General features: G+C 46.9%; 2 protein-coding genes across 2 annotated transcripts; both read left to right on the top strand.

The window, feature by feature from the left end:
• The first annotated feature begins 2878 nt into the window (after nt 1-2878).
• Nucleotides 2879-13151, top strand: IKZF4 (IKAROS family zinc finger 4). Its single transcript, XM_039216889.1, has 7 exons — nt 2879-2901; nt 3047-3151; nt 4155-4415; nt 5123-5290; nt 8201-8350; nt 9050-9181; nt 9799-13151. The coding sequence occupies exons 3-7, from the start codon at nt 4175-4177 to the stop codon at nt 10557-10559; spliced, it is 1452 nt and encodes a 483-aa protein (XP_039072820.1). The 5' UTR covers nt 2879-2901; nt 3047-3151; nt 4155-4174; the 3' UTR covers nt 10560-13151.
• A 3508-nt stretch (nt 13152-16659) lies between these two features.
• On the top strand, nt 16660-18488 carry RPS26 (ribosomal protein S26). The gene is made up of 4 exons (XM_039216795.1): nt 16660-16766; nt 17031-17208; nt 17937-18067; nt 18378-18488. Exons 1-4 carry the CDS (start codon nt 16764-16766, stop codon nt 18411-18413), a joined length of 348 nt encoding a protein of 115 aa, XP_039072726.1. The 5' UTR covers nt 16660-16763; the 3' UTR covers nt 18414-18488.
• The last annotated feature ends 2385 nt before the right edge of the window (nt 18489-20873 follow it).

Raw genomic sequence — 20873 nt, 5'->3', positions numbered from 1 at the left:
CTGGGAGTCCAGGCATTTGAAGTTCCCTCACTGGGGTTTCTGAGACTGACAGAGGAACTGCTGAACTTCCTAAATCTGACTCTAGTCCCCTTCACCCTCCGGCTAGAACTCAAAATTCCTAGGTCCCCATAAAGACTTTCTGGCCCATGAAACAGATTCATTTTTATGTATTAGCCCCATAAGAGTAGACTTGAGCCTATTTTCCCTCTTACCTTTATCCTAGGGAGGGCAGTGGCATCAATGACCCCCTCAGACTACTGGGGTGACTGTGGAGGTACCTGCTCTTTCTCCTGTTCCCAGGCCTTAATAACGAAGGGATAAAGGTTATGTTCCTCTTAATGTCCCTAACTATCCCTTTAAGCCTATTTTCCCCATATGTCAAGCCTAGTAGGCTGCGACTAGAGATGGATTTCCAGCAAGTTCACTCATTGTTTGAGAGTCAAGGGCTCCGCACCAGGGCCCAGACCCCAGTTCTTCCCCCATTACAAACACCAAGTGATTTAGGGCAAGTAAGCACTAACGTCTGAAAAGGAACAAGGGGATACTCTTTTTAGCCCTTTTAACCATAGTAAACCCAATACTCAGTTAAAGGATATATTGTAAAACTGGGTCTGAGTCTACACATCTCAACCCACAACTCCTGAGATGCTTACTTTGATGATATGCGTGTGGTTCTGACTTGGACAACTTTTCTAGATAACCATGGTTCATCTAAAGAGTCCCCAGCTGGGAAAACTCAGTTTCAAGCCATAGGCATTTTCTATAGATAGTGAACAAATTTCCACAGGCTTTGATGGGATAGAATGGGGGAAATGGGACTTTTAGAAGAGGATATGAATGGGAAATGGTCCCAAAGTCCTGAGTGGTTGTTTTCTTCCCACTGACCAAAGCTGGAGAGGGATCCCTCAGGAGGGTGTGTTCCGGATTTCTTGCCTCAGGCCCAAGACTCCAACCATTTTATAATGGAATCTTTATTTTGTGAAAGTAAGTATGTACATAGCTGGGAAATTGGGTAAAGTACCAATAGGTGGACTTTAGGGATGAATTTCAGGGTTTGTCTTTCTCTCTCTCTCTCTCTCTCTCTCTTCCATATTTAGGCTTGTGTGTACGCATCCATGCATGTTCATGTTAGCAGATAATGTAGAAGGCTATGGGTGTGTTTATCTCCGTAGGTATGTTCTCTTTATGTGTATCACATATGTGATATATGTCTGTGTTTCTGTGTATGTTTACCTACTTGTCTGTTTTTTTCACCTATAAATTTGTGCAAAATATTTTGGGGAGGTGGGTTTTTTTTTAAAAAAGACATGATTCATGTCTTCACATATGCTAACTAATTTTTAAAAACATAACCAAACTCTTAAAACTCATTTTTACAAATTGTTACAAGTTAACAATGAATATATTGAGAATAAACTCCTTATTTCACTGTCAAGGGAACATCAAGTAGTATTTAGGTGATTGGAATCATCATATCAGATAGGAGACTTTCTAGAGTAGTCAAATTTTTGCTGATTTCAGAAGAGAAGATCTAATGGGCCCAACTCTCCTCTGCTGAAACAATGACTACCAACTCGCTGTGTAAAGCATGGCTAAGGACATGAGTGCTTACTGTTTATGTTCCATCCGGGTTCCACCACTACCAGCTACCTGACCTTGGACAAGTAATACAGCCTCTTTTGTGCCTTGGTTTTCTCATCTGAAAAATTAATACGATATTGGCACTTGCTTCAAGAGGGTTGTTCACATAAAGTGCATAGAACAATGCCTGGCACAAAATAAGCACTCAGTAAATGTTAGCAACTATCATTATGATTACTTTTATTATCATTAGACTCAGGGACAATTCCAGCTGCCCTTCCTACAGATCCCGAACCTGGTGTTGGGGGCTCCAGAGAGGAACAGTAGGGAAGAACGTCTGTCCTGAATCACCTCCCTCCTGAGGCCCCCATTTTCCTCTCCACCCTGGCCCGCCCAGCCCCAGCCCTGCTTCCTGTATACGTCAGGCAGTGATGCTTTTCCCCTCAGGCCTAGATAGAGGTAGGGTAGGCAAGGTGCAGCCACTGAGCTCACAGAAGTCAGAACTGGGCACCAGGCTGACGAGGGCACAAGGAAGCATAAGGTGAGCTGAGGGCAAAGTATAAGCTAGCCTCCTGGGCCACCCCACCCCCATCCCCTACCAAGGTGGAATATGTGTGATATTCCTCAGACACTCAGGGCTACCCAAGAACAAAGGAAAGGGGTTTAAGTGCTTGCTGTGGTGATGTGGGAAACGAAGGCAAATGAAAAATTAAATTCCCTTACTGCCTACAGCCCATTGACAAGTCCTTGAAACAGGCAGAGTGACCTTCCTCTAGGACCTCAGCTGCCTCGATGATGACACTTTGCTCAGGGCAGAAGAGAATCTTAGCTTAACATTATCCCAACCCCCAGGATCCTGTGCTCACTTCGGCAGCACATATACCAACCCCCAGGATCCTGTAAGTCTACTTTAACATATAAAAATTCCTTTCGAAACTTCCTTTATCTCAACTTCCCCAAGATATATGCTGGCAATCATACTCCAAGCTTATGGTCCCTTGATATATATCTGAAGGGGTTATGACTGAGGTTTTACTAAATGGTAATAAATGGCATTTTCCTAACAGCAGCTAGTCCCTCAAGATCCTGGAAAGCTTGCTTCCGAAATTCCTTAGAGACTTACTCTGTCCCTAACCCCCTCCCAATCTGAGGGTATATAATCAGTTACCCATCACCACCCCAGTGCAGCTCTTCCTGCCCATGGGTCCTGTCCCCGTGCTTTAATGAAATCACCTTTTTGCACCAAAGACGTCTTCAAGAATTCTTTCTTGGCCGTCAGCTCCGGACCACCCCACCATCACCCCAAAACTTCATCACAAGGTATGGTGCTGAGTATATAACACTACCTTGTACATGGCTACAAGGGGAGTGTTTGCAAAGCGTAACAGAATTTTGTAAAGCTGAGGCAATGGACAGTAAAAGGCTCAGCTGCAGCTTCACCTCTCCTCTTGTTCTCTCCTCCAAGGTAGCGGGGACTCATCTCTGGAGAAGGAGTTCCTTGGGGCCCCAGTGGGGCCCTCGGTGAGCACACCCAACAGCCAGCACTCTTCTCCCAGCCGCTCACTCAGTGGTAAGTGCAACCTCCCGCCCTGCCCTGGCCCTAGGCGCCCGTTTGTGTTTGGCCCTCAGTTCACCCTCCACTGGCAGCCATTTCCCCATCGCCGCCTCTCTCTTTTCCTGCTTAGACCCTAAAACACTAAGGAATTCAGCATCTAGGGTCTTCCTGACTTCTGGAAGGAGAGTGAATGGTCTGTGCCAGATTAGGGTAGAATTAAAAGAAGCACGGGTGGGATTAAGGTAAAGTCTCCAAAAAGAAACCCTGGAGTTGGAGAAGCAAGGACATAGGAATGGTCACAAGCTAGAGTCAGACAGGAAATAGAGATGAAAGGGATCTCCTCATCACCACCAACCCCGCACCCCAGCCCCACCCCCATTCTCCTGCCCGGACAGGGTCCCCATCACTGGCCCTAGATCTATGACATTCTCTAAATGGTTGGAATAGCCAGGAATGTAGGTCAGAGCTAGAGCCAAAGCTTTCTCCTCAGTGGCTCCTCCCTCCTTCATCCCTCTCTCCAGGTTTTAATGGAGGGGAGTAGAAGGGGTTCAGTCTTATGGGGAGGGAGGATAATGTGAGCCATGCCTGTCTTCCAGTTTTGCTCTGTCTTTAGCCTGCTGTCTCTCTGGTCTTCCTAGAACCATTTTCCCGCCACTGTTACTTGCTGGCTTCCTGCCCAGGGCCAAGCCAGCAGTCCTTCTTAATGACAAGAGAGCAGAGAAAAGGGCCCCCCTTAGCCTCCTCCTCTCCTCAGTGGGACAGAAGGCATCCCATGTACCCCAACTTCTTTCTCTTGAAGCCTGTTTGCCTAGGTGGTGAGGTAGAAGGAGAAGGTTGTTTCAGGTCCCAGCAGGACTGCCATATCACCACCCAGGATACCAAGGATATTGGCCTCTTTTAAAGCCCACGTGTCTCAGGGCCAGGAGAAAGCCTTCTGGACATTGGGAGTGCCATTCTGGTCTGCAGGCAGGTTCCTCCCTTTGCCTGTCTGTGTCCTAAACACCATCCCACCCTCCAGCCAACTCCATCAAGGTGGAGATGTACAGCGATGAGGAGTCGAGCAGACTGCTGGGGCCAGATGAGCGGCTCCTAGAAAAGGACGACAGTGTGATCGTGGAAGACTCGTTGTCAGAGCCCCTGGGCTACTGTGATGGAAGTGGGCCAGAGCCTCACTCCCCCGGGGGCATCCGGCTGCCCAATGGCAAGCTCAAATGCGATGTCTGCGGCATGGTCTGTATCGGACCCAATGTGCTCATGGTGCATAAGCGCAGCCACACGGGTGAGTAAGCCAGGGGGTTGAAGAGGAGCTCCCGGGGTAGGCTGCAAAGGCAGAGGCATAGGAGGCTACCATGCGGTGGGACAGCCTCAGAAAGGGAAGAGTCTCTCCCAGCACGTTTTCTAGCTGATGAAAGAAGAGGGGAGGGGATGGCGTTTGGATTCCCTCAACACCTGTACTTCTCTGGCACTCCCATCAGCTGTTGTTATAAAGAAAAGCTGGTATTTTTCTCAGGAGGTGAGGGAGAGGTAGGTGTAGCCTCAGGAAGGATCCTACAGTCCAACAGGGGTAGGACCCCTGGGTAATAGTTGGGCCCTGCTGTGTGTCTAGATTTAAAACAAACACACACAAACAAAAAAAGGAAAACAAAAGCCTCTTCTCAGCTTTCTCAGGCCTTGGGCTCCAGGGGCAGAGTGGGTCTTAGAAGGCTCCATTTTGGGTTAATGATCTTTGGGCCCAGGGTTCCAGGCCAGGTGCCCTTTGGCCTACCAGTCGTTTCTGATCCACACCTTCTCAGGGTAAGGCTGTCCCCAAGGGAATCTTTAGGAAGCAAGAATTTTGTGTGTGTGTGCCGTGTGCCGCAGCTCTGCCTCTCAGAAATTGTTCTGAGCACCTTCCCCTAGGCAGGGTGGGGCAGAGGGTGGCGGAAAAGGCTCAGCCTTCAAAATTCCTCACACCCAGTCCTCAGAGGTCTGTTCTTTCTCTTGCAGGTGAAAGGCCCTTCCACTGCAACCAGTGTGGCGCCTCCTTCACCCAGAAGGGGAACCTGCTGCGCCACATCAAACTGCACTCTGGGGAGAAGCCTTTCAAATGTCCCTTCTGTAACTACGCCTGCCGCCGGCGCGATGCTCTCACTGGCCACCTCCGTACACACTCCGGTCAGTTACCTATTTAGGGGGAAGGAAGAGTGGGACCTCAGTACACCCAGGAAATAGAGCTCAGTGACTTCTCTGACATTTGGGGAGTTACAGGGTCTGTCACTGAGGAGGGCAGAGCACTCACAGAGCGGATAGGGCCCTGCCTCGCTAACCCCTCGTCTGGGCAGCAGGGCCCCATGGGGAATTTGGGGGACTCTTTGATGAGGTATTTTACATCTGCCACACTCAGTGACTTGGAGCAAATGGAGCAGGCGTGATGTTCTTGGCTCTTAACAGTCACTCTCCCTCTGTTTTTTAAAGTTCATGCTAATGCCAGAACCACCTGTGCCACCCGCCAACACACATACTTCTAAGCATCGGAAAACCCTTCCTCACGCCACCCTGTGCTTGAGGCCCCACACCCATCACCATTATCACCTCCCTCCACAATACCAGACGTCCCGGACAACCACTGTCTGTCGTCTCCTTTCCTTTCGTCTGGTTCCGGAAAATATCCATGGTCCTCCAAACTGGAAGAAAGGAAGCCTAGGAAAAACCTCTGTTCCCCATCTCAAGAGGTTGTCCCCTTCCCAGAGGCAAGAGCAAGTCATGACGGTGTCTAGAAGATAGTGTTTGGATCAGTGCCAGTGAACCAGACTACGCAGGTTTCCTAGCCCCAGCCAAGACGGTTTGAATCAACATCTGTCTGAATCAGCTGGACACATGGCACTTTTGAAGCATCTTACTAAGTTTTAAGCTTTTGACTTGGCCTTGCAAAGATGCCAGGTGTCAAGCTGCAGGAAGGAGGAGCTCAAGATTGGGGAAAGGCAGGGAGAAGGGCAGAGGCAAAACATTAGCAGGATATGTCCTTGGAAATTTTCCTTGCTATTTTTCTAAACTCTCTTGGGCCAGGGTGGAAGGGGACAGAGCAGTCACCTCATCACCCTTTTCCCAGCCACCGACCTTGTTCTAGGTTCTCTCACCTTGGAAGTGAGTAGAGAAACAGGGAGAAAGGTCATCATTGATTCAGACTTCATAATCTACAAAACACTTTGCTCGTCTTTTCATGTGGCCCTCATAACGACTCCAAGGTAGATGGTATTATCCTCGTTTTGCTGATAAGGAAACTGAAGCTCTTGGGGAAAAAGAAAGAAAAAAACAGATTTGTTAGTCACAGAGCTATCCTGCAGCCTTCCTGGACCCCCATAAATGTTCTGTGCCAAAGAGTCCTACTCCTTTTCCTCAGAAAAGGGGCGGCTCCCCCTGCTGGTTTGGAACAAGGATAGCTTGGTCCCAGAATTCTTGAGCCAATAGCAACGGGGCCAGCTGGGTAAATTTTGGATGTTATTCCGTAAGAGATTTATTAGGGACAGAATTAGACACAGGTATACCCCTGGTTCCCTCTCTGTGATATGCTTTCTGTTATAACCCACACTATAAGGAAAAAAGGGGTTCCCATCCCAGATGTTAAACCATTTCCCTTAAGTGTTGAGTGGACAGGACCATGGCATTCACCTCATCTCCCAAACACTAGGGTTTACAGAGCAAGGTCAAAATGGCACTAGACTGATTGAATCAAGGCCCAGTTAAGGGGTGTGTGTGTGTGTATGTGTGTGTGTGTGTGTAGGGGCTGTGGGGCTAGTATTACCAGCCTCCTGGAGACACTTTCTGCTGTCCCCATCCTCAATAGTAGCAAGATACATAAAAAAGAATCTACAATATCTTGTTCTCTCACTTTTCTCTCTCCTCTCACAAATTTCATCTCTCAAAAGTTGTCTTTAAGAAAGTGTCCATCTCAGTTTTCCTAACTTCTATTCTTCAGTAGAAACAAAATCTTTTTTTTTTTTTTTTCCTCTTTAAGTAATCTCTACACTCAACATGGAGCTTGAACTCACAACACTGAGATCAAGGATCACCTGCTCTGCCAACTGAGCCAGCCAGGCACTCCAGAAACAAAATCTTTATAACTTATTCTCTATTTAAAAATTTTTAAAAAGGCTCTCAGAGTTGATGTTCTCTTCCTTTTACTCATCTCTTTTATTCTCCTCTCTGTCCTTTTATTCTTTTTCTCTTCTTGCAATTTCTCTCTCAGTGATGGTTTTTCTGGGGCTCTCTTAGTATCTCAGTGTAGAGAGACAGAAAGAAAAATAAGCAGTAGAGGCGCCTGGCTGGCTCAGCTCGTAAAGCATATGGCTCTTGATCTTGGGTTTGTGAGTTCTAGCCCCACATTGGGTGTCGGATTACTTAAAAATAAAATCTGAAAGAAAGGAAGAAAGAAAGAGAGAAAGAGAGGAAAGGTGTGAGGGAAGGAAGGAAGGAAGGAAGAGAGAGAGAGAGAAAGGAAGAAAGGCAGTAAAACCAGGCAAAGGGTGGAGGTAAAAGTACAAGTAAAGGTCAGTGAGAACTGCCCCTCCCCACATTGACAGATCTAAGGGCTCTCATTTCTGTCACCCCAGGTCACCAATTTCCCTCAAACCGAAGCAGATAACTCATAAGCAAAAAATCCCCTTGTCTGATAAACAGCCCTTACACCCGCCTGCCACATGGAAAGGTTAAACCACAGTCGGGGCCCCAGAATCTGAGACCCTGGGGTGGGGCCAGCCTGCCTGCCAGGGACGATCCCCTACAGAGTCCCTGGGTCCTCCCTTCCTTTTTTAGCAGCAGTGTGGCCATCGTGAAGCCCATTGAGAGTCCAGAGCTATATGCCCCGGCTCCCCTCTGTCTTCCCGTAGCTTGTGCACTGACCTTCTTCTCCACGGTCTGGTTATCTGTCCAGGCTTGCAGCTTAAGTCAGGGAAGGAAAGACAAGCAGAACTCACCTGAGCCACATCCCTTCCTCCTCAAGCCTATGCACCTTTGCTCCTGGATGGTTTTGTGGAGCCAGGGTTGGGGGAGCAGTAACATGCCTTCCGTCTCCTGTCTCCTCCACAGTCTCCTCTCCCACGGTGGGCAAGCCCTACAAGTGTAACTACTGTGGCCGGAGCTACAAACAGCAGAGTACGCTGGAGGAGCACAAAGAGCGGTGCCACAACTACCTACAGAGTCTCAGCACTGAAGCCCAAGCTCTGGCTGGCCAAGCAGGTGGGGCTGGCGGCAGGCCTGTGGGGGTGCTGAGGGCTGGGCCAGAGGGAGAGCTGGGCCAGAATGATTCCAGCTCCTCCCCCCTTCACAAAGGGATACAGTCTGTGGAAAAAGGACCCTCACCTCAGTAAATCTGCCCAGCCCTCCAGTTGGTACAGAGCCCTGTAGGAGGTGCTGCAGGGAGATCTGGGGGTCAGAGAGGATGTGCTCTATGTCCTTAGTGTAACAGGAGAGAGAAGACACAAGGAAGTATAAAATCAAGGGTCACGTGTATATAATTTTTTTTTTACATTTATTTATTTTCGAGAGACAGAGTGAGACACAGTGTGAGTGGGGGAGAGGCAGAGAGAGAAGAAGACACAGACTCTGAAAACAGGCTCCAGGCTCTGAGCAAGCGTTCAGCACAGAGCCCGACGCAGGGCTCGAACCCACAAGCCATGAGATCATGACCTGAGCTGAAGTCGGACACTTAACTGACTGAGCCACCCAGGCGCCCCACATGTATATAATTGTCCTCAAATTACTTAAAATGTTGCTAGGATGAGCTCTGGATGGGAGGGAAGTAAGCAGAGCCTAGTTCTCCAGGTATCAAGTATGAGCTTCCTTGGCTACTGACCTGCTGATTTTCTCCGGGCAAAGGCTGCTAGGCCAATGCTACTCCCATTCAGCTATTAATTGTCCCCACCTCCTTCTCTCCAGGTGATGAGATACGTGACCTGGAGATGGTGCCGGACTCCATGCTGCACTCATCCTCTGAGCGGCCAACCTTCATTGATCGGCTGGCCAACAGCCTCACCAAACGCAAGCGTTCCACCCCCCAGAAGTTTGTAGGTAAGAATCCTGTTGGAGAGGAGACATCAGCTTTAAGCCACAGCTCATCTAAATCTGAGCTCTGGTAGCTATTCAACCAGTTGGGTCTGGAGATTTGATTTGAAAAAGCGGTCTGGTAGTCTCTGGTGCTCAGAAAACATCCCCAGAGAATAGGAAGGGAGTGAAGAGGGAGAAGGTACCCCAAGAGGGTGGAGAGGGGTCAGTGTTGAGGCGTCTTGTGGTGGTTATAAGAGGAGGGGGTTAGGGAGCTCAGGTTCTCCCAGGTTTTGAGAATAGCAAGGACTTCAACCTGTGGGAACTGAGAGAATGACTCTTGGTGTCAGAGGGAGGAGGTGTGAGTATGGGGTCCACCCATCTGGCCTTGATAGTTCGCTCTCTAGCTTTATAAAGAGTAATGAAGGAAGTTTTAAAGATCAGTGGGCTGGGACTGAGTCCTTCCCTAAGATTATAGCCTGGAGTTGGGGAGTGGCCCTACAGAGGACCTGACCTTGAGGGAAGTAAATGAGGGGTGGTAAATAATATTACAGCCATCCCCATGGTAAGAAAACAAAGAAATAATCCCGGAGGAGCTTAGGAATTCTCCAAACCCAGCTCTGCTGAGGTCCTCTTCTCCACAGGTGAAAAGCAGATGCGTTTCAGCCTCTCAGACATCCCCTATGATGTGAACTCGGGTGGCTATGAGAAGGATGTGGAGTTGGTAGCACATCACGGCCTGGAGCCTGGTTTTGGAGGTTCCCTGGCCTTTGTGGGGACAGAGCATCTGCGTCCCCTCCGCCTTCCACCTACCAATTGCATCTCAGAACTCACACCCGTCATCAGCTCTGTCTACACCCAGATGCAGCCCCTCCCCGGCCGACTGGAGCTTCCAGGGTCCCGAGAAGCAGGTGAGGGACCCGAGGACCTGGCTGATGGAGGTCCCCTCCTCTACCGGGCCCGAGGCCCCCTGACCGACCCTGGGGCGTCCCCCAGCAATGGCTGCCAGGACTCCACAGATACAGAGAGCAACCATGAAGACCGGGTTGGGGGGGTGGTATCCCTCCCTCAGGGTCCCCCACCCCAGCCACCTCCCACGATTGTGGTGGGCCGGCCCAGTCCTGCCTACGCCAAAGAGGACCCCAAGCCACAGGAGGGGTTACTGCGGGGCACCCCAGGCCCCTCCAAGGAAGTGCTCCGGGTGGTGGGCGAGAGTGGTGAGCCCGTGAAGGCCTTCAAGTGTGAGCACTGCCGAATCCTTTTTCTGGACCATGTCATGTTCACCATCCACATGGGCTGCCATGGCTTCAGAGACCCTTTTGAGTGTAACATCTGTGGTTACCACAGCCAGGACCGGTACGAATTCTCTTCCCATATCGTCCGGGGCGAGCACAAGGTGGGCTAGCCACCTGCTGCCCTCCCCTCAGTCTGCCACTCCACTGCCCTGCCTACACGAGTCTAGCTCTGTCCCCACTACATCCCAAGGAGTTTTGCTTGGTAGCCCCCACCACTGGCTACCTGACTTCACACTTGACCCTGACCCCTCTTCACCTATTCTCCTCTACCCTGACTGATTCAAGCATTGTGATGAAACAGGCCTTTTTGCTTACGTTTCTCCTTTTCCTCTTCGCCTCTCATCCCAGCATATTCAGAGTTATTTATTAATATAATTTGTTGATTTTTCTTTTGCTTTTTTCTCTTAACTTGTATCAGTCATTTGCCACTCTCCCACCCTTCTGCCCACAGTCCCTTTCCACGTTAGGCCTCATTTTTCTTTCTCTGATCCACTTTTCTCTAACAGCCCTAGGGGTAAGAAGCTCCTCTTAGTCCTAAAGTCCTGAGTTTCTTGTGTTAAGTCCCCACCTTTTGCTTTCTCGGATTCTTCCGTTTTGATGCTGATAGCTCCCTCTGGCCCTATGTTAGCTCTGTGGCATTATATCTCCTCTCTGGGACCCTCCAACCTGGTACTCCATACCTCTTGTGCCCTCTCACTTTAGGCAGCTTGCACTATGCTTGAACAAATGAAGGCTTTCCTCATTTGGAAGTAGGAGGGGCTGAAGAAATTCTCCTCAGCACTGTGGGACCGAGGGTCCTCTTGATGTTCCCCTAGTACTATGAGTTTCCCAAAGCCCACACTCGGGAATCTCCCTCTGGGAGGTGATCTGTCTCTTCTCTCCTCAAACAACCCCCAACACTGCTACTCTCTTCAACCTGCCGGTCTACTCAGTGGTGGTTTTTCTCTCCTTGGAGTGCCCCAATTTTATATTCTCAGGGGCCAAGGCTAGGTCTGCAATCCTGTCTCTGACATGTTGGGAGCCACAGGTGCCTAATTGGGAACAGGGCATGGGAAGGGGTGGTTTAAAATTCTTCTCTTTCTCTTCCGCCTCTAAACTTCTTCACTCTAGTGACCTTCCTAGGCTCTCAGGGGCTCCTGCAGTCCCTGTCCTATGAGAAACTAGTGGGTTGCTGCCTGATGACAAGGGGGTATCTCAACCCCTCAGTCATGCTGCCTTCTTCTTCTCCCCCAATCCCCCTGCAAGATTCACCCTCATTCCCAAGCTTCTGGGCCCTGTTCGTAGGATCAGTGGCAGGGAGAAAAGGGTGTCTCTTTTCTCTCTTCTAATTTTCAGTATAACCAAAAATTATCCCAGGATGAGGAAGGGCATTTGCCCCTCATCTCATTCCATTCTTGTCCCAGCAAGAATGGGATGGGCACAACTGAACTGGGGGTCATCCTTTACTGCCCCCTTCTACACTCAGTTCCCATTTGTAGGGCAGGATGGGGGCACTCTCCTCCTGGCTACAGCAGAGACCCCTGGCTTTTTGGGTAACCTAGTTAGTGAGAAGCGGGCAGGAGGAGATAGCTCCACTGCAAGTGGAGCTCTCTTTCCACAAATGTTTCCTGCCCAAGGCCACAGCTGTCCCATTCTCTGCTTCCTTGAGATTCAAACCAAAGGCTGTTTTTCTATACTTAAAGAAAAAAAGAAAAAAAAGAAAGTAAAAACCAAACACAACACCTCACAAGTTGTAACGCTTGGTCCCCTCTCTCTCTCCTTTTCTCTTCCCTTCCATCTTTCTTTCCATATGTCCTTTCCTTATTGGCTCTTTTGCCTCCTACTTTTCTCACTCCCTATCAGGGATAATTTAGGGGGATGGTGAAGGGTTGGCTAAGGAACAGATCCTGGGATTGGGGCTCCTAAGGGCTCTAAGAAGAGTCTACCTTGCCCTCTTATGGGAAGGGAGGCCCTAGAAAAACTTCTCTTTTTTCCTTTTTCTCCCCCATTATGTAGTCTCCCTAAGAGAACCAGATTGTCAGGAAGGGGCATTGCGGGTTGATTGTTCCTCCTTGACAGTGTAGCAATAAACAGATGCTGCCAAGGGCAGAGGATGGGGGAGTCAACTGGGAGGAGAGTGGTCTCTAGATAAGGGGTGAGTCTTCGCAACAGCACCCTAGGGAACTGGCTCCTTGTTTCAGGATGGCAGCAGAGCTGAGATTAATATCTAGGGTTCTCCTCAAATGTTCTGGTTATGGAGCCCCTTTCTGTTAGACCTACCCCTTACCACCTCTTCTGCGTCTGCTGTGTACTTGGTGACACCTCATAAGGACTAGTCCCTTCTGAGGTATCAGAGCCTTAGGGTGCCCCCGTCCCCTCCCCCAGTCAGCTCTGGCACCTGTAACCTCCTGGAACATGAAGGACTATGCTCTGAGGCTATACTCTGAGCCCATGAGAGCAGAGACTGGAAGGGCAAGACCAGGTGCTAAGGAGGGGAGAGAAGGGCACTCTGTCTCTCTCCAGACCATCACTGCACTTTAACCAGGGTCTTAGGTACAAAATCCTACTTTCCAGAGCCTTCTAGCTCTGGAACCTCAAACATCCTCATGCTCTCTCCCAGATCCTTTTGCATAAAAAAAAAAAAAAAAGTAAAGAAAAAGAAAAAAAAAAACACACTGAAACCCACATGGAGAAAAGAGGTGTTTTCCTTTTATATTGATATTCAAAACCAATACCACACACAAAAAATTTCTAAATAGACACTTTTCCAGACCTTTGTTTTTTTGTGTCAGTGTCCAAGCTGCAGATGGGATTTTGTAATACTTCCAGCGGCTTCTTTCTTTGTGTACATAATATATATATATTATATATATTTTTAATCAGAAGTTATGAAGAACAAAAAGAAAAAAATAAAACACAGAAGCAAGTGCAATACCACCTCTCTTCTCTCTACCAGGGTTTCATTTGTAGCCTATGCTTGGTGTCTCCTTGGACCTTACCCTTTCACCTCCTCCTCTTTCTTTGGTTCCCCCAACCCCCTTTTTTAAAGAGTTTTTCTCCTTTCTCAAGGGGAGTTAAACTAGCTTTTGAGACTTATTGCAAAGCATTTTGTATATGTAATATATTGTAAGTAAATATTTGTGTAACGGAGATATACTACTGTAAGTTTTGTACTGTACTGGCTGAAGGTCTGTTATAAATAAACATGAGTAATTTAACACCCCTGGTTGTTTTTGCAGACTTCCTTTGCTGTAATTTTCTGCTGGGAGGGAGGGGGGCCTCTTTGCTGTATATTGTACTAACTGCTCAACATTTTGAAGGTGAACAAGTCAAAGACTAAGAGGAAGCCAAACAAGAATGCTCAAGTTATTCCTACAGAAGAACAGATTTTTCGACCTATAGTGGGAAGTGGAGATTTTCCTACCAGGAGTGCCTTCAGGATAGAGAAAGCCCTGCTTGCCTATCCATCCAAAGCAGAGATTCATCAAACATTTGTAGAGTATCTACTCTATGCAAAACACATTACACGCCTAGGGAGATACCAGTTACAATAACATGAGAGATGATAACAATAGGAACTACCACTTCCTGAGTATCTCATAAATGCCAAGCGCCGTGCCAAGTATTCATTTAATAGTAGAAACCACCTATGAATAAGTGATCCACCATTACTGGTGAAGAAATAAAAGCCCAAGAAAAGAATAAATAACTTGTCCAAGACTCATCAGCCAATAAATGTCAAAACGCAGTTATGAATCTAGAAGTGTGTAACTCCAAAGTCTGTGTCCACACCTTTATACCAGGGAGTTCAGCCACTGAAACTCCTAGGTTATAAAAATCCATAGAAAAACCGAGATAGAAACATTGATTTTTTTTTTTTTTTGGATTGCTTGCAATGTGTCAAGCAATTTTTACTTTTTTTAAATTTTTTAATGTTTTATTTATTTTTGAGAGGGAGAGAGACAGCGTGAGCAGAGGAGGGTCAGAGAGAGAGGGAGACACCGAATCCGAAGATAAGCTCCAGGCTCTGAGCTGTCAGCACAGAGCCTGACGCGGGGCTTGAACCCACTAACCGCGAAATCATGACCTGAGCCAAAGCCGGATGTTCAACCGACTGAGCCACCCAGGCGCCCCAACATTAACTTGATTCTTCAATCTTAACTATTTTCTGTCTCCTTCACTCTGCACTTTTTCCTGTTCTATCTCCTTGCCAATCCATACACTAATGTCTGCTTCTGTTTCCCATGAGACTATATTGAAGTGAAAATTGAAGACACTTCCATCTAAAGTCCATCATTTTTCATGCCTCATTAAAACTAACAAAGGGAGAGACCATGAATATAGTTCTGAAGCCAAAACAAAAGTTAGAAAATAAATTTTAACCCCAATAAATTGGATTAGGGATTAAAAGAAACCGAAAGAAAAAAGAAACACGATAGGTATGAGGGAAAGTAACGTGTTCAGACTCCCAAATGACTCATGAATGAATTGCGGATCTCCATCTGTACCATCTTGGGTTTGAATTCTGGGAGGTCCACTGGACACTTAATTTATTTTTTTAATTTTTTAATTTTAATTTTAATTTTTTTACAAACAGTTGATTGTCAAATTGGTTTCCATATAACACCCAGTGCTCATCCCCACAAGTGCCCTCCTCCATGCCCCTCTCCCCTCTCCTCCCCACATCCATCAGACCTCAGTTTGTTCCTCAGCATTCAAGAGTCTCTCATGGTTTGCCTCTCTCCCTTTCCCCCACCATTTCCCCCTTCTTCTCCCCCATGGTCCTCAGTTAAGTTCCTCCTAATCCTCCTATATGTGCAAACATGTGATATTTGTCCTTCTCTGCCTGACTTATTTCACTAAGCATAACACCCTCAAGGTCCATCCATGTGCTACACATGGCCAGATTTCATTGTTTCTCGTTGCCATGTAGTATTCCATGGTATAGATAAACCACATCTTCTTGATCCATTCGTCCGTTGATGGACACTTAGGCTCTTTCCATGTTTTGGTTATTGTTAAGAGTGCTGCTATGAACTGGACACTTAATTTTTTAATGTTTGAAGACAACTGGATGGTTGACCTCCCATGGATAGCACTCCTGCTCAAAGCTAAAGACTTTCTGAAGACTCTTCAGGGGTAAACGGAGTTTATATGAACGACAGTATGTTTCAATCACATGCCAGCCTCATCACTGAGTGAAACCACTTCAGTGGGGCTTATTCAGCATTTATTAAAATAAAGTATAAAATAGACACCTTATGTCTAAGCAAGTACTGTTTCATGAAGTCTGTGTTTCAGTTTTATACGTTTGTGTACTTGTGTTTGTGTACGTATTTGAGTACCAATGTAAAATATATCTCTACTGTGAGTGGGACTCAAAACTGTTGAAGTTACTGTTCCAGACTATATACCAGGATCCATTTTGTTGTTGTTGTTGTTGTTGTTGTTAGTGGGAGGCAGCATGGTGCAGTGAAGGTAGGACACGACTTACTAACGCTGTGACTTTCGCTGCTCAGTTTTAACCGCCGCTCTGCACCTCAGTTTTTCAATCTGCAAAGTGAGGATAATAATAGTACCTCCCTTACAGGTTTGTTGAAGGTAAAATTAGTTAATATTTATAAAGCGCTTACTACAATGCCGGGCGCTAGGCTAATAGGATCCAGGGATTTACAAAAAAAAGTGAATGAAAAACAGCCCTAACACCCACGTACTTCCCAACGGGCCTTCCAGGGGGGTTCGTAGGGGGTTTGTCCGTATTGGAAGGAGGAATTAACACATTGTTTTGTTCCCCACCCACCCCTGTCCGTTGCTCAATCCCACACCAAGATGATTGTCAGAGAAATAAGCCGAGAGCGTCCCCCGGTGGCGTAGCGCCGCTTTCGGTCCAAGTACTTAAGGCCAAAGGCCTGCCACCTTCGCACTACAACTCCCATGCATCTCGCCAGCTCTGACTTCTGATAGCACGATTTGTGGTCTAGGCCGAGCAACATCCGCCTATAGCGTCGCAAAAACCGGATAATTACAACGCCCAGAATTACTTCCGGGGTAGGGTGCCGTGGTGTTTGGTGGGTACGAATAACCCTAATTTTCTTCCGCCAGCCGGTTAAATAGTCCCATGGTCACTTTCTACCACGGATAACTAAACTCGAGAAACACCATTCTACCCTAGATTTCAATGTAAACGCTGGATAATAAAGAAAGTTTGAGTACAGTGGGTTGCCTTTCTTGGTATGTGTCTCCTAAATAGTCTTCCTGTGTGGGCGTAGGGATCTCGTACTATATAAAAGAGCCGGGCTGAGTGCAACATCCTCTCTCGGGTCCTCGTTTCCAAGATGGTGAGTTGTGGCGCGTGGTGAGTGCGGGGTTCTTGGTGACGACTGAGAAGAGCAGGTTTCTGGGGTTTGGGGACTTGAAAGCCTGGGCCGTGGTGGAGAGTATACAGAGTGTACATATTTGTTGCGAACTTGGAGGGATTTGCGGACGGACTTAACGTCTCCGTGGAGCTTTTGTAAGGGCTGCCTGCGCGGATTGAAGCTGGTGGGGGGCTAAGGTTGGGACAGATTTTCCACGTTTATGATGCGATCTTCATTCTGACGCAGACCAAGAAAAGAAGGAATAATGGTCGTGCCAAAAAGGGCCGCGGCCACGTGCAGCCTATTCGTTGCACCAACTGCGCCCGTTGCGTGCCCAAGGACAAGGCTATTAAGAAGTTCGTTATTCGGAACATAGTGGAGGCCGCCGCGGTCAGGGACATTTCCGAGGCGAGTGTCTTCGATGGTGAGTGAGCTCTCCATCCCCACTTGCAGGCCCTGTTTGTCCGCGCGTTCCTGGCGCGTCCCAGGCAACTTCTATGCACCTTTAGAACTGCTGTTGGTTTCAAGAGGACGGTATTTTGTGTTTATGTTTTGCGTTTTTTCATTCGACTGGGCAGGGGCTTTTATGATAGTGCAGTCTTTGGATTATCGTTTCTGGCTATCTGTTTAGAGTGAGATTCCAACGTGATAACTGTAGCAACTTTTGTGGATTATTGAACTTTTGAATACTCCTTATGAAAAATGTGTAAACTAAGTCTTTTGAGTAATGTTTCAAAAATGAAGGTAGTCTCATTTGGTCAAGGGTGACTTTTTGGGGGGGGCAATATGCTTTCTCTCGTTATCACTTTTTGTTTAGACACATTAGTTTTCCTAGGGAAGGAAAAGGGGCCCAAAGAACAGACAATGGGACTGGTGCAACTGTTGAAGGAACTGGATTGATTCTCTTGTTTATTACATTGAGGCTTTGGATTTGGTACCCATGGTGACAAGATGGGTTAATAGGGGTCCAGGAGTATTCACTTGTGAAAATGCACCGGTGTTAAATGATCAGAAACTGAATGGTTGCTTTCGAAGTGCAGCTTTGTAGCAATGTCTGAGACATACTTGTTTGATTTTAAGTGATAGAATGAAGGCGAGAGCAAATGCAGAGTGGGTATGATACCTACTGTTATGCCTTTTTCTGTCTCTTAGCCTATGTGCTTCCCAAGCTGTATGTGAAACTACATTACTGTGTGAGTTGTGCCATTCACAGCAAGGTAGTCAGGAATCGCTCTCGTGAAGCACGGAAGGATCGAACACCACCACCCCGATTTAGACCTGCTGTAAGTATCCTGAAAAAGATGTGGAATCTAGAAGGGTGATGGACAAAAGGTAATGTGAGGACCCAAGGAATACCAAATTAAACTCTAAGTAGCTATGGTAGATCTAAAACTTTTGTTTAGTCTTTTCTGAAGAAGAATTGTTAGGATCTGTTTAAGATGGAGTAAGTAATGTGTACATCCACCTATATTCCCTGCCTGTATGGCCCAAGTACATTGTCAGTGATGGGAGGGTAGCGGTCAGATTCTTTGAGGGGAGACTCTTTCATTGATGTTTTTAAAATTTACTCTTTTGGTTTTTGTTTTTAATCAGGGTGCTGCCCCACGACCTCCACCAAAGCCCATGTAAAGAGCGAAGTCCTTACAAATTGAAGAAAAACTGTTCTCTGGAAAAAAAAAAACCAATAAAACAGATTATACTTTATACAGCATGTTGAGTGTATCTGTTTTTAGAGTGGGAGTTGTATGTGTCACAAGCACTGTAATTTTCATTCATGTGTGAAGTGCCACAGACTTTTTTCACGGGGGAGAAAGTTTACCCATGTAAGTAAAACCTTAACTTTGGTTTCTTTTTGTATTTGTATCCTTGGCCTCCCCAACTTGCATAGCCTCGTGGAAGGGGGGGGTAGGGTTAAAGGTGCCTTTGGGTGTTAAGTCCGTGCCACCGTGCCTAGCAGATTAAGTTGGTGTCTTAAAAATAGTGATAACGAGGGGTACCCCTGCCTAGGTGGCCCAGTCAACTCAGTTTCAGCTCAGGTCATGATCTCATGGTTTGTGAGTTTGAGCCCTGTGTCAGGCTCTGTGCTACTAGTGTAGTCTACTTGGGATTCTCTCCTCTGTTTTCTCTTCCCCTGCTCTCAGCACTCTCACAAGATAAACTTAAAAAAAATAGAGGGGTGCCTGGGTGGCTCAGTCGGTTAAGCGTCTGACTTCGGCTCAGGTCATGATCTCACGGTTTGTGGGTTCGAGCCCCGCATCGGGCTCTGTACTGACAGCTCAGAGCCTGGAGCCTGTTTCAGATTCTGTATCTCCCTTTCTCTGACCCTCCCCTGTTCACGCTGTCTTTCTCTCTCATTAAAAAAGAAAAAAATAGAGGTAAGGAATTGGGGCAAGGGAAAACTTGAGTGAGGAGCATATCAGGAGATGACTTAAGACTGAGGTTGTGTTTACCTCTAGTGGGGACACTTCAGGAAGTGCATGACTCGGATAACTTTTCAGAGGATCTGTAGTCAAATCCTTCATAAAATTAATACTTTTTGGAATTGGTCTGCTGCTGAGCCTGTTTTGGCTAGCTTTCATCTTTCTATGGTGTATTTCTGTATGGAATAAAGATATCCAGGATACCAGAAGCATTCCTGGGAACTTGTAGTTCACCAAGAGGAAAGAATTTCCATACTTTGTATGGAAGAAAGCTGTATCGTATTTCATCTATGTGACAATGGCTCATTTTTTTTCTAAAGTTAAGAAATTAGAAAGTAGCTAAGATATATATGTTTGAAAAATCCATTTAGGAATGGATTGATAATGACTAGTTTTACTAGTTAGGTTTTATGATTCCCCCCCCCCCCCCCAGCCAAACTAAAACTAAACCTGTAGCTTGGAAGTTTTGATTAAAATGCACATTTTGGCCAGTGACTGGGCTGGCTCAGTCACTGCAGTGTGTGACTCTTCATCCTGGGGTTGTGAGTTTGAGCCCACATCGGTATGGAGATTATAAGTTTATTTATTTTGAGAGTGCATGCGGGAGGGTGAAAGTGAATCCCAGGCAGGCTCCACACTGTCATTGCAGAGCCCAGTGCAGGGTTCAAACTTGAACTGTGAGATCATGACCTGAGCTGAAATAAGAGTGGGACACTTAACCAACTGAGCTACCCAGATGCCCCACTTAGAAATCTTTTTTTTGTTTGTTTGTTTATTTTGAGGGAGCATGCCTGTGAGGGGGGTGAGAATTGATGCAGGGCTCAAACTCTAAAAGGTGAGATGGTGACCAGAGCTAAAAAGTTGGATGCTTAACCCACTAAGCCATGCAGGTGCTCCCAAAAGTTTTTTTTTTTAAGGTCTATATGTTTTTTAATGTTAGTTTTGGAAGAGAGTATGCACACAAGCTGGGAATGGGCAGAGAGAATCTCAAGCAGGCTCTGTACAGTCAGCAACAGAGCCTAGTATAGGGCTCAAACTTATAACCCAATCTGAAATCCAAGGGTCAGCCATTCAACTGACTGAGCCACCCAGCACCCTGGTTTTTTTTGTATTTTACTGCACACATGACCAGGGGAGGAATAGAGAAGGGGAGAATTACAAGCCAGATCTGCACTGTCAGCACAGAGCTGGATGCAGAGCTCCAACCCATGAACCGGGAGATCATGATCTAAGCTAAAATCAAGAGTCTGGCACTTAACCAACTGAACCACGCAGCATCCCAGAGGTAACCCTGTTAGTTGAATTCTTTAACTGGGGGGAAAAAACCCAGAAACTGCTGACTCCCAACTTGCTCATGGTCAGCATACCAATGCATATGCTGAAACAGCAGTGGCAAATCCTGAATTTGTCAGAACGCTGAGTGTAGAAAGAGTATCTCCATCCTTTGGGGAGGCCCGCAAGACCAATCTGTTCCTTCGTTCCTGAGGTTGTACTGACCCCCTTACATCAAGGCTAAATACTGGATAGACACTGAGGGAAATAAAAATGGATGCTATCTCCGGTGCTCTCAAACCCCAGCTTGTTCAATAAAGCCATATTTGGGTAGTAAATCAAAGCCATGTAACTGCTGCCAGGATTTTTCTTGAAATGTGTATAGGCTCAGCTTCAT

Source organism: Hyaena hyaena, unplaced genomic scaffold, assembly GCF_003009895.1.
Source record: "Hyaena hyaena isolate Hyena2069 unplaced genomic scaffold, ASM300989v1 scaffold_655, whole genome shotgun sequence".
Classification (NCBI taxonomy): domain Eukaryota; kingdom Metazoa; phylum Chordata; class Mammalia; order Carnivora; family Hyaenidae; genus Hyaena; species Hyaena hyaena.
The sequence above is the reverse complement of the archived record's forward strand: the minus strand, read 5'-3'. Positions and strand labels throughout refer to the sequence as shown.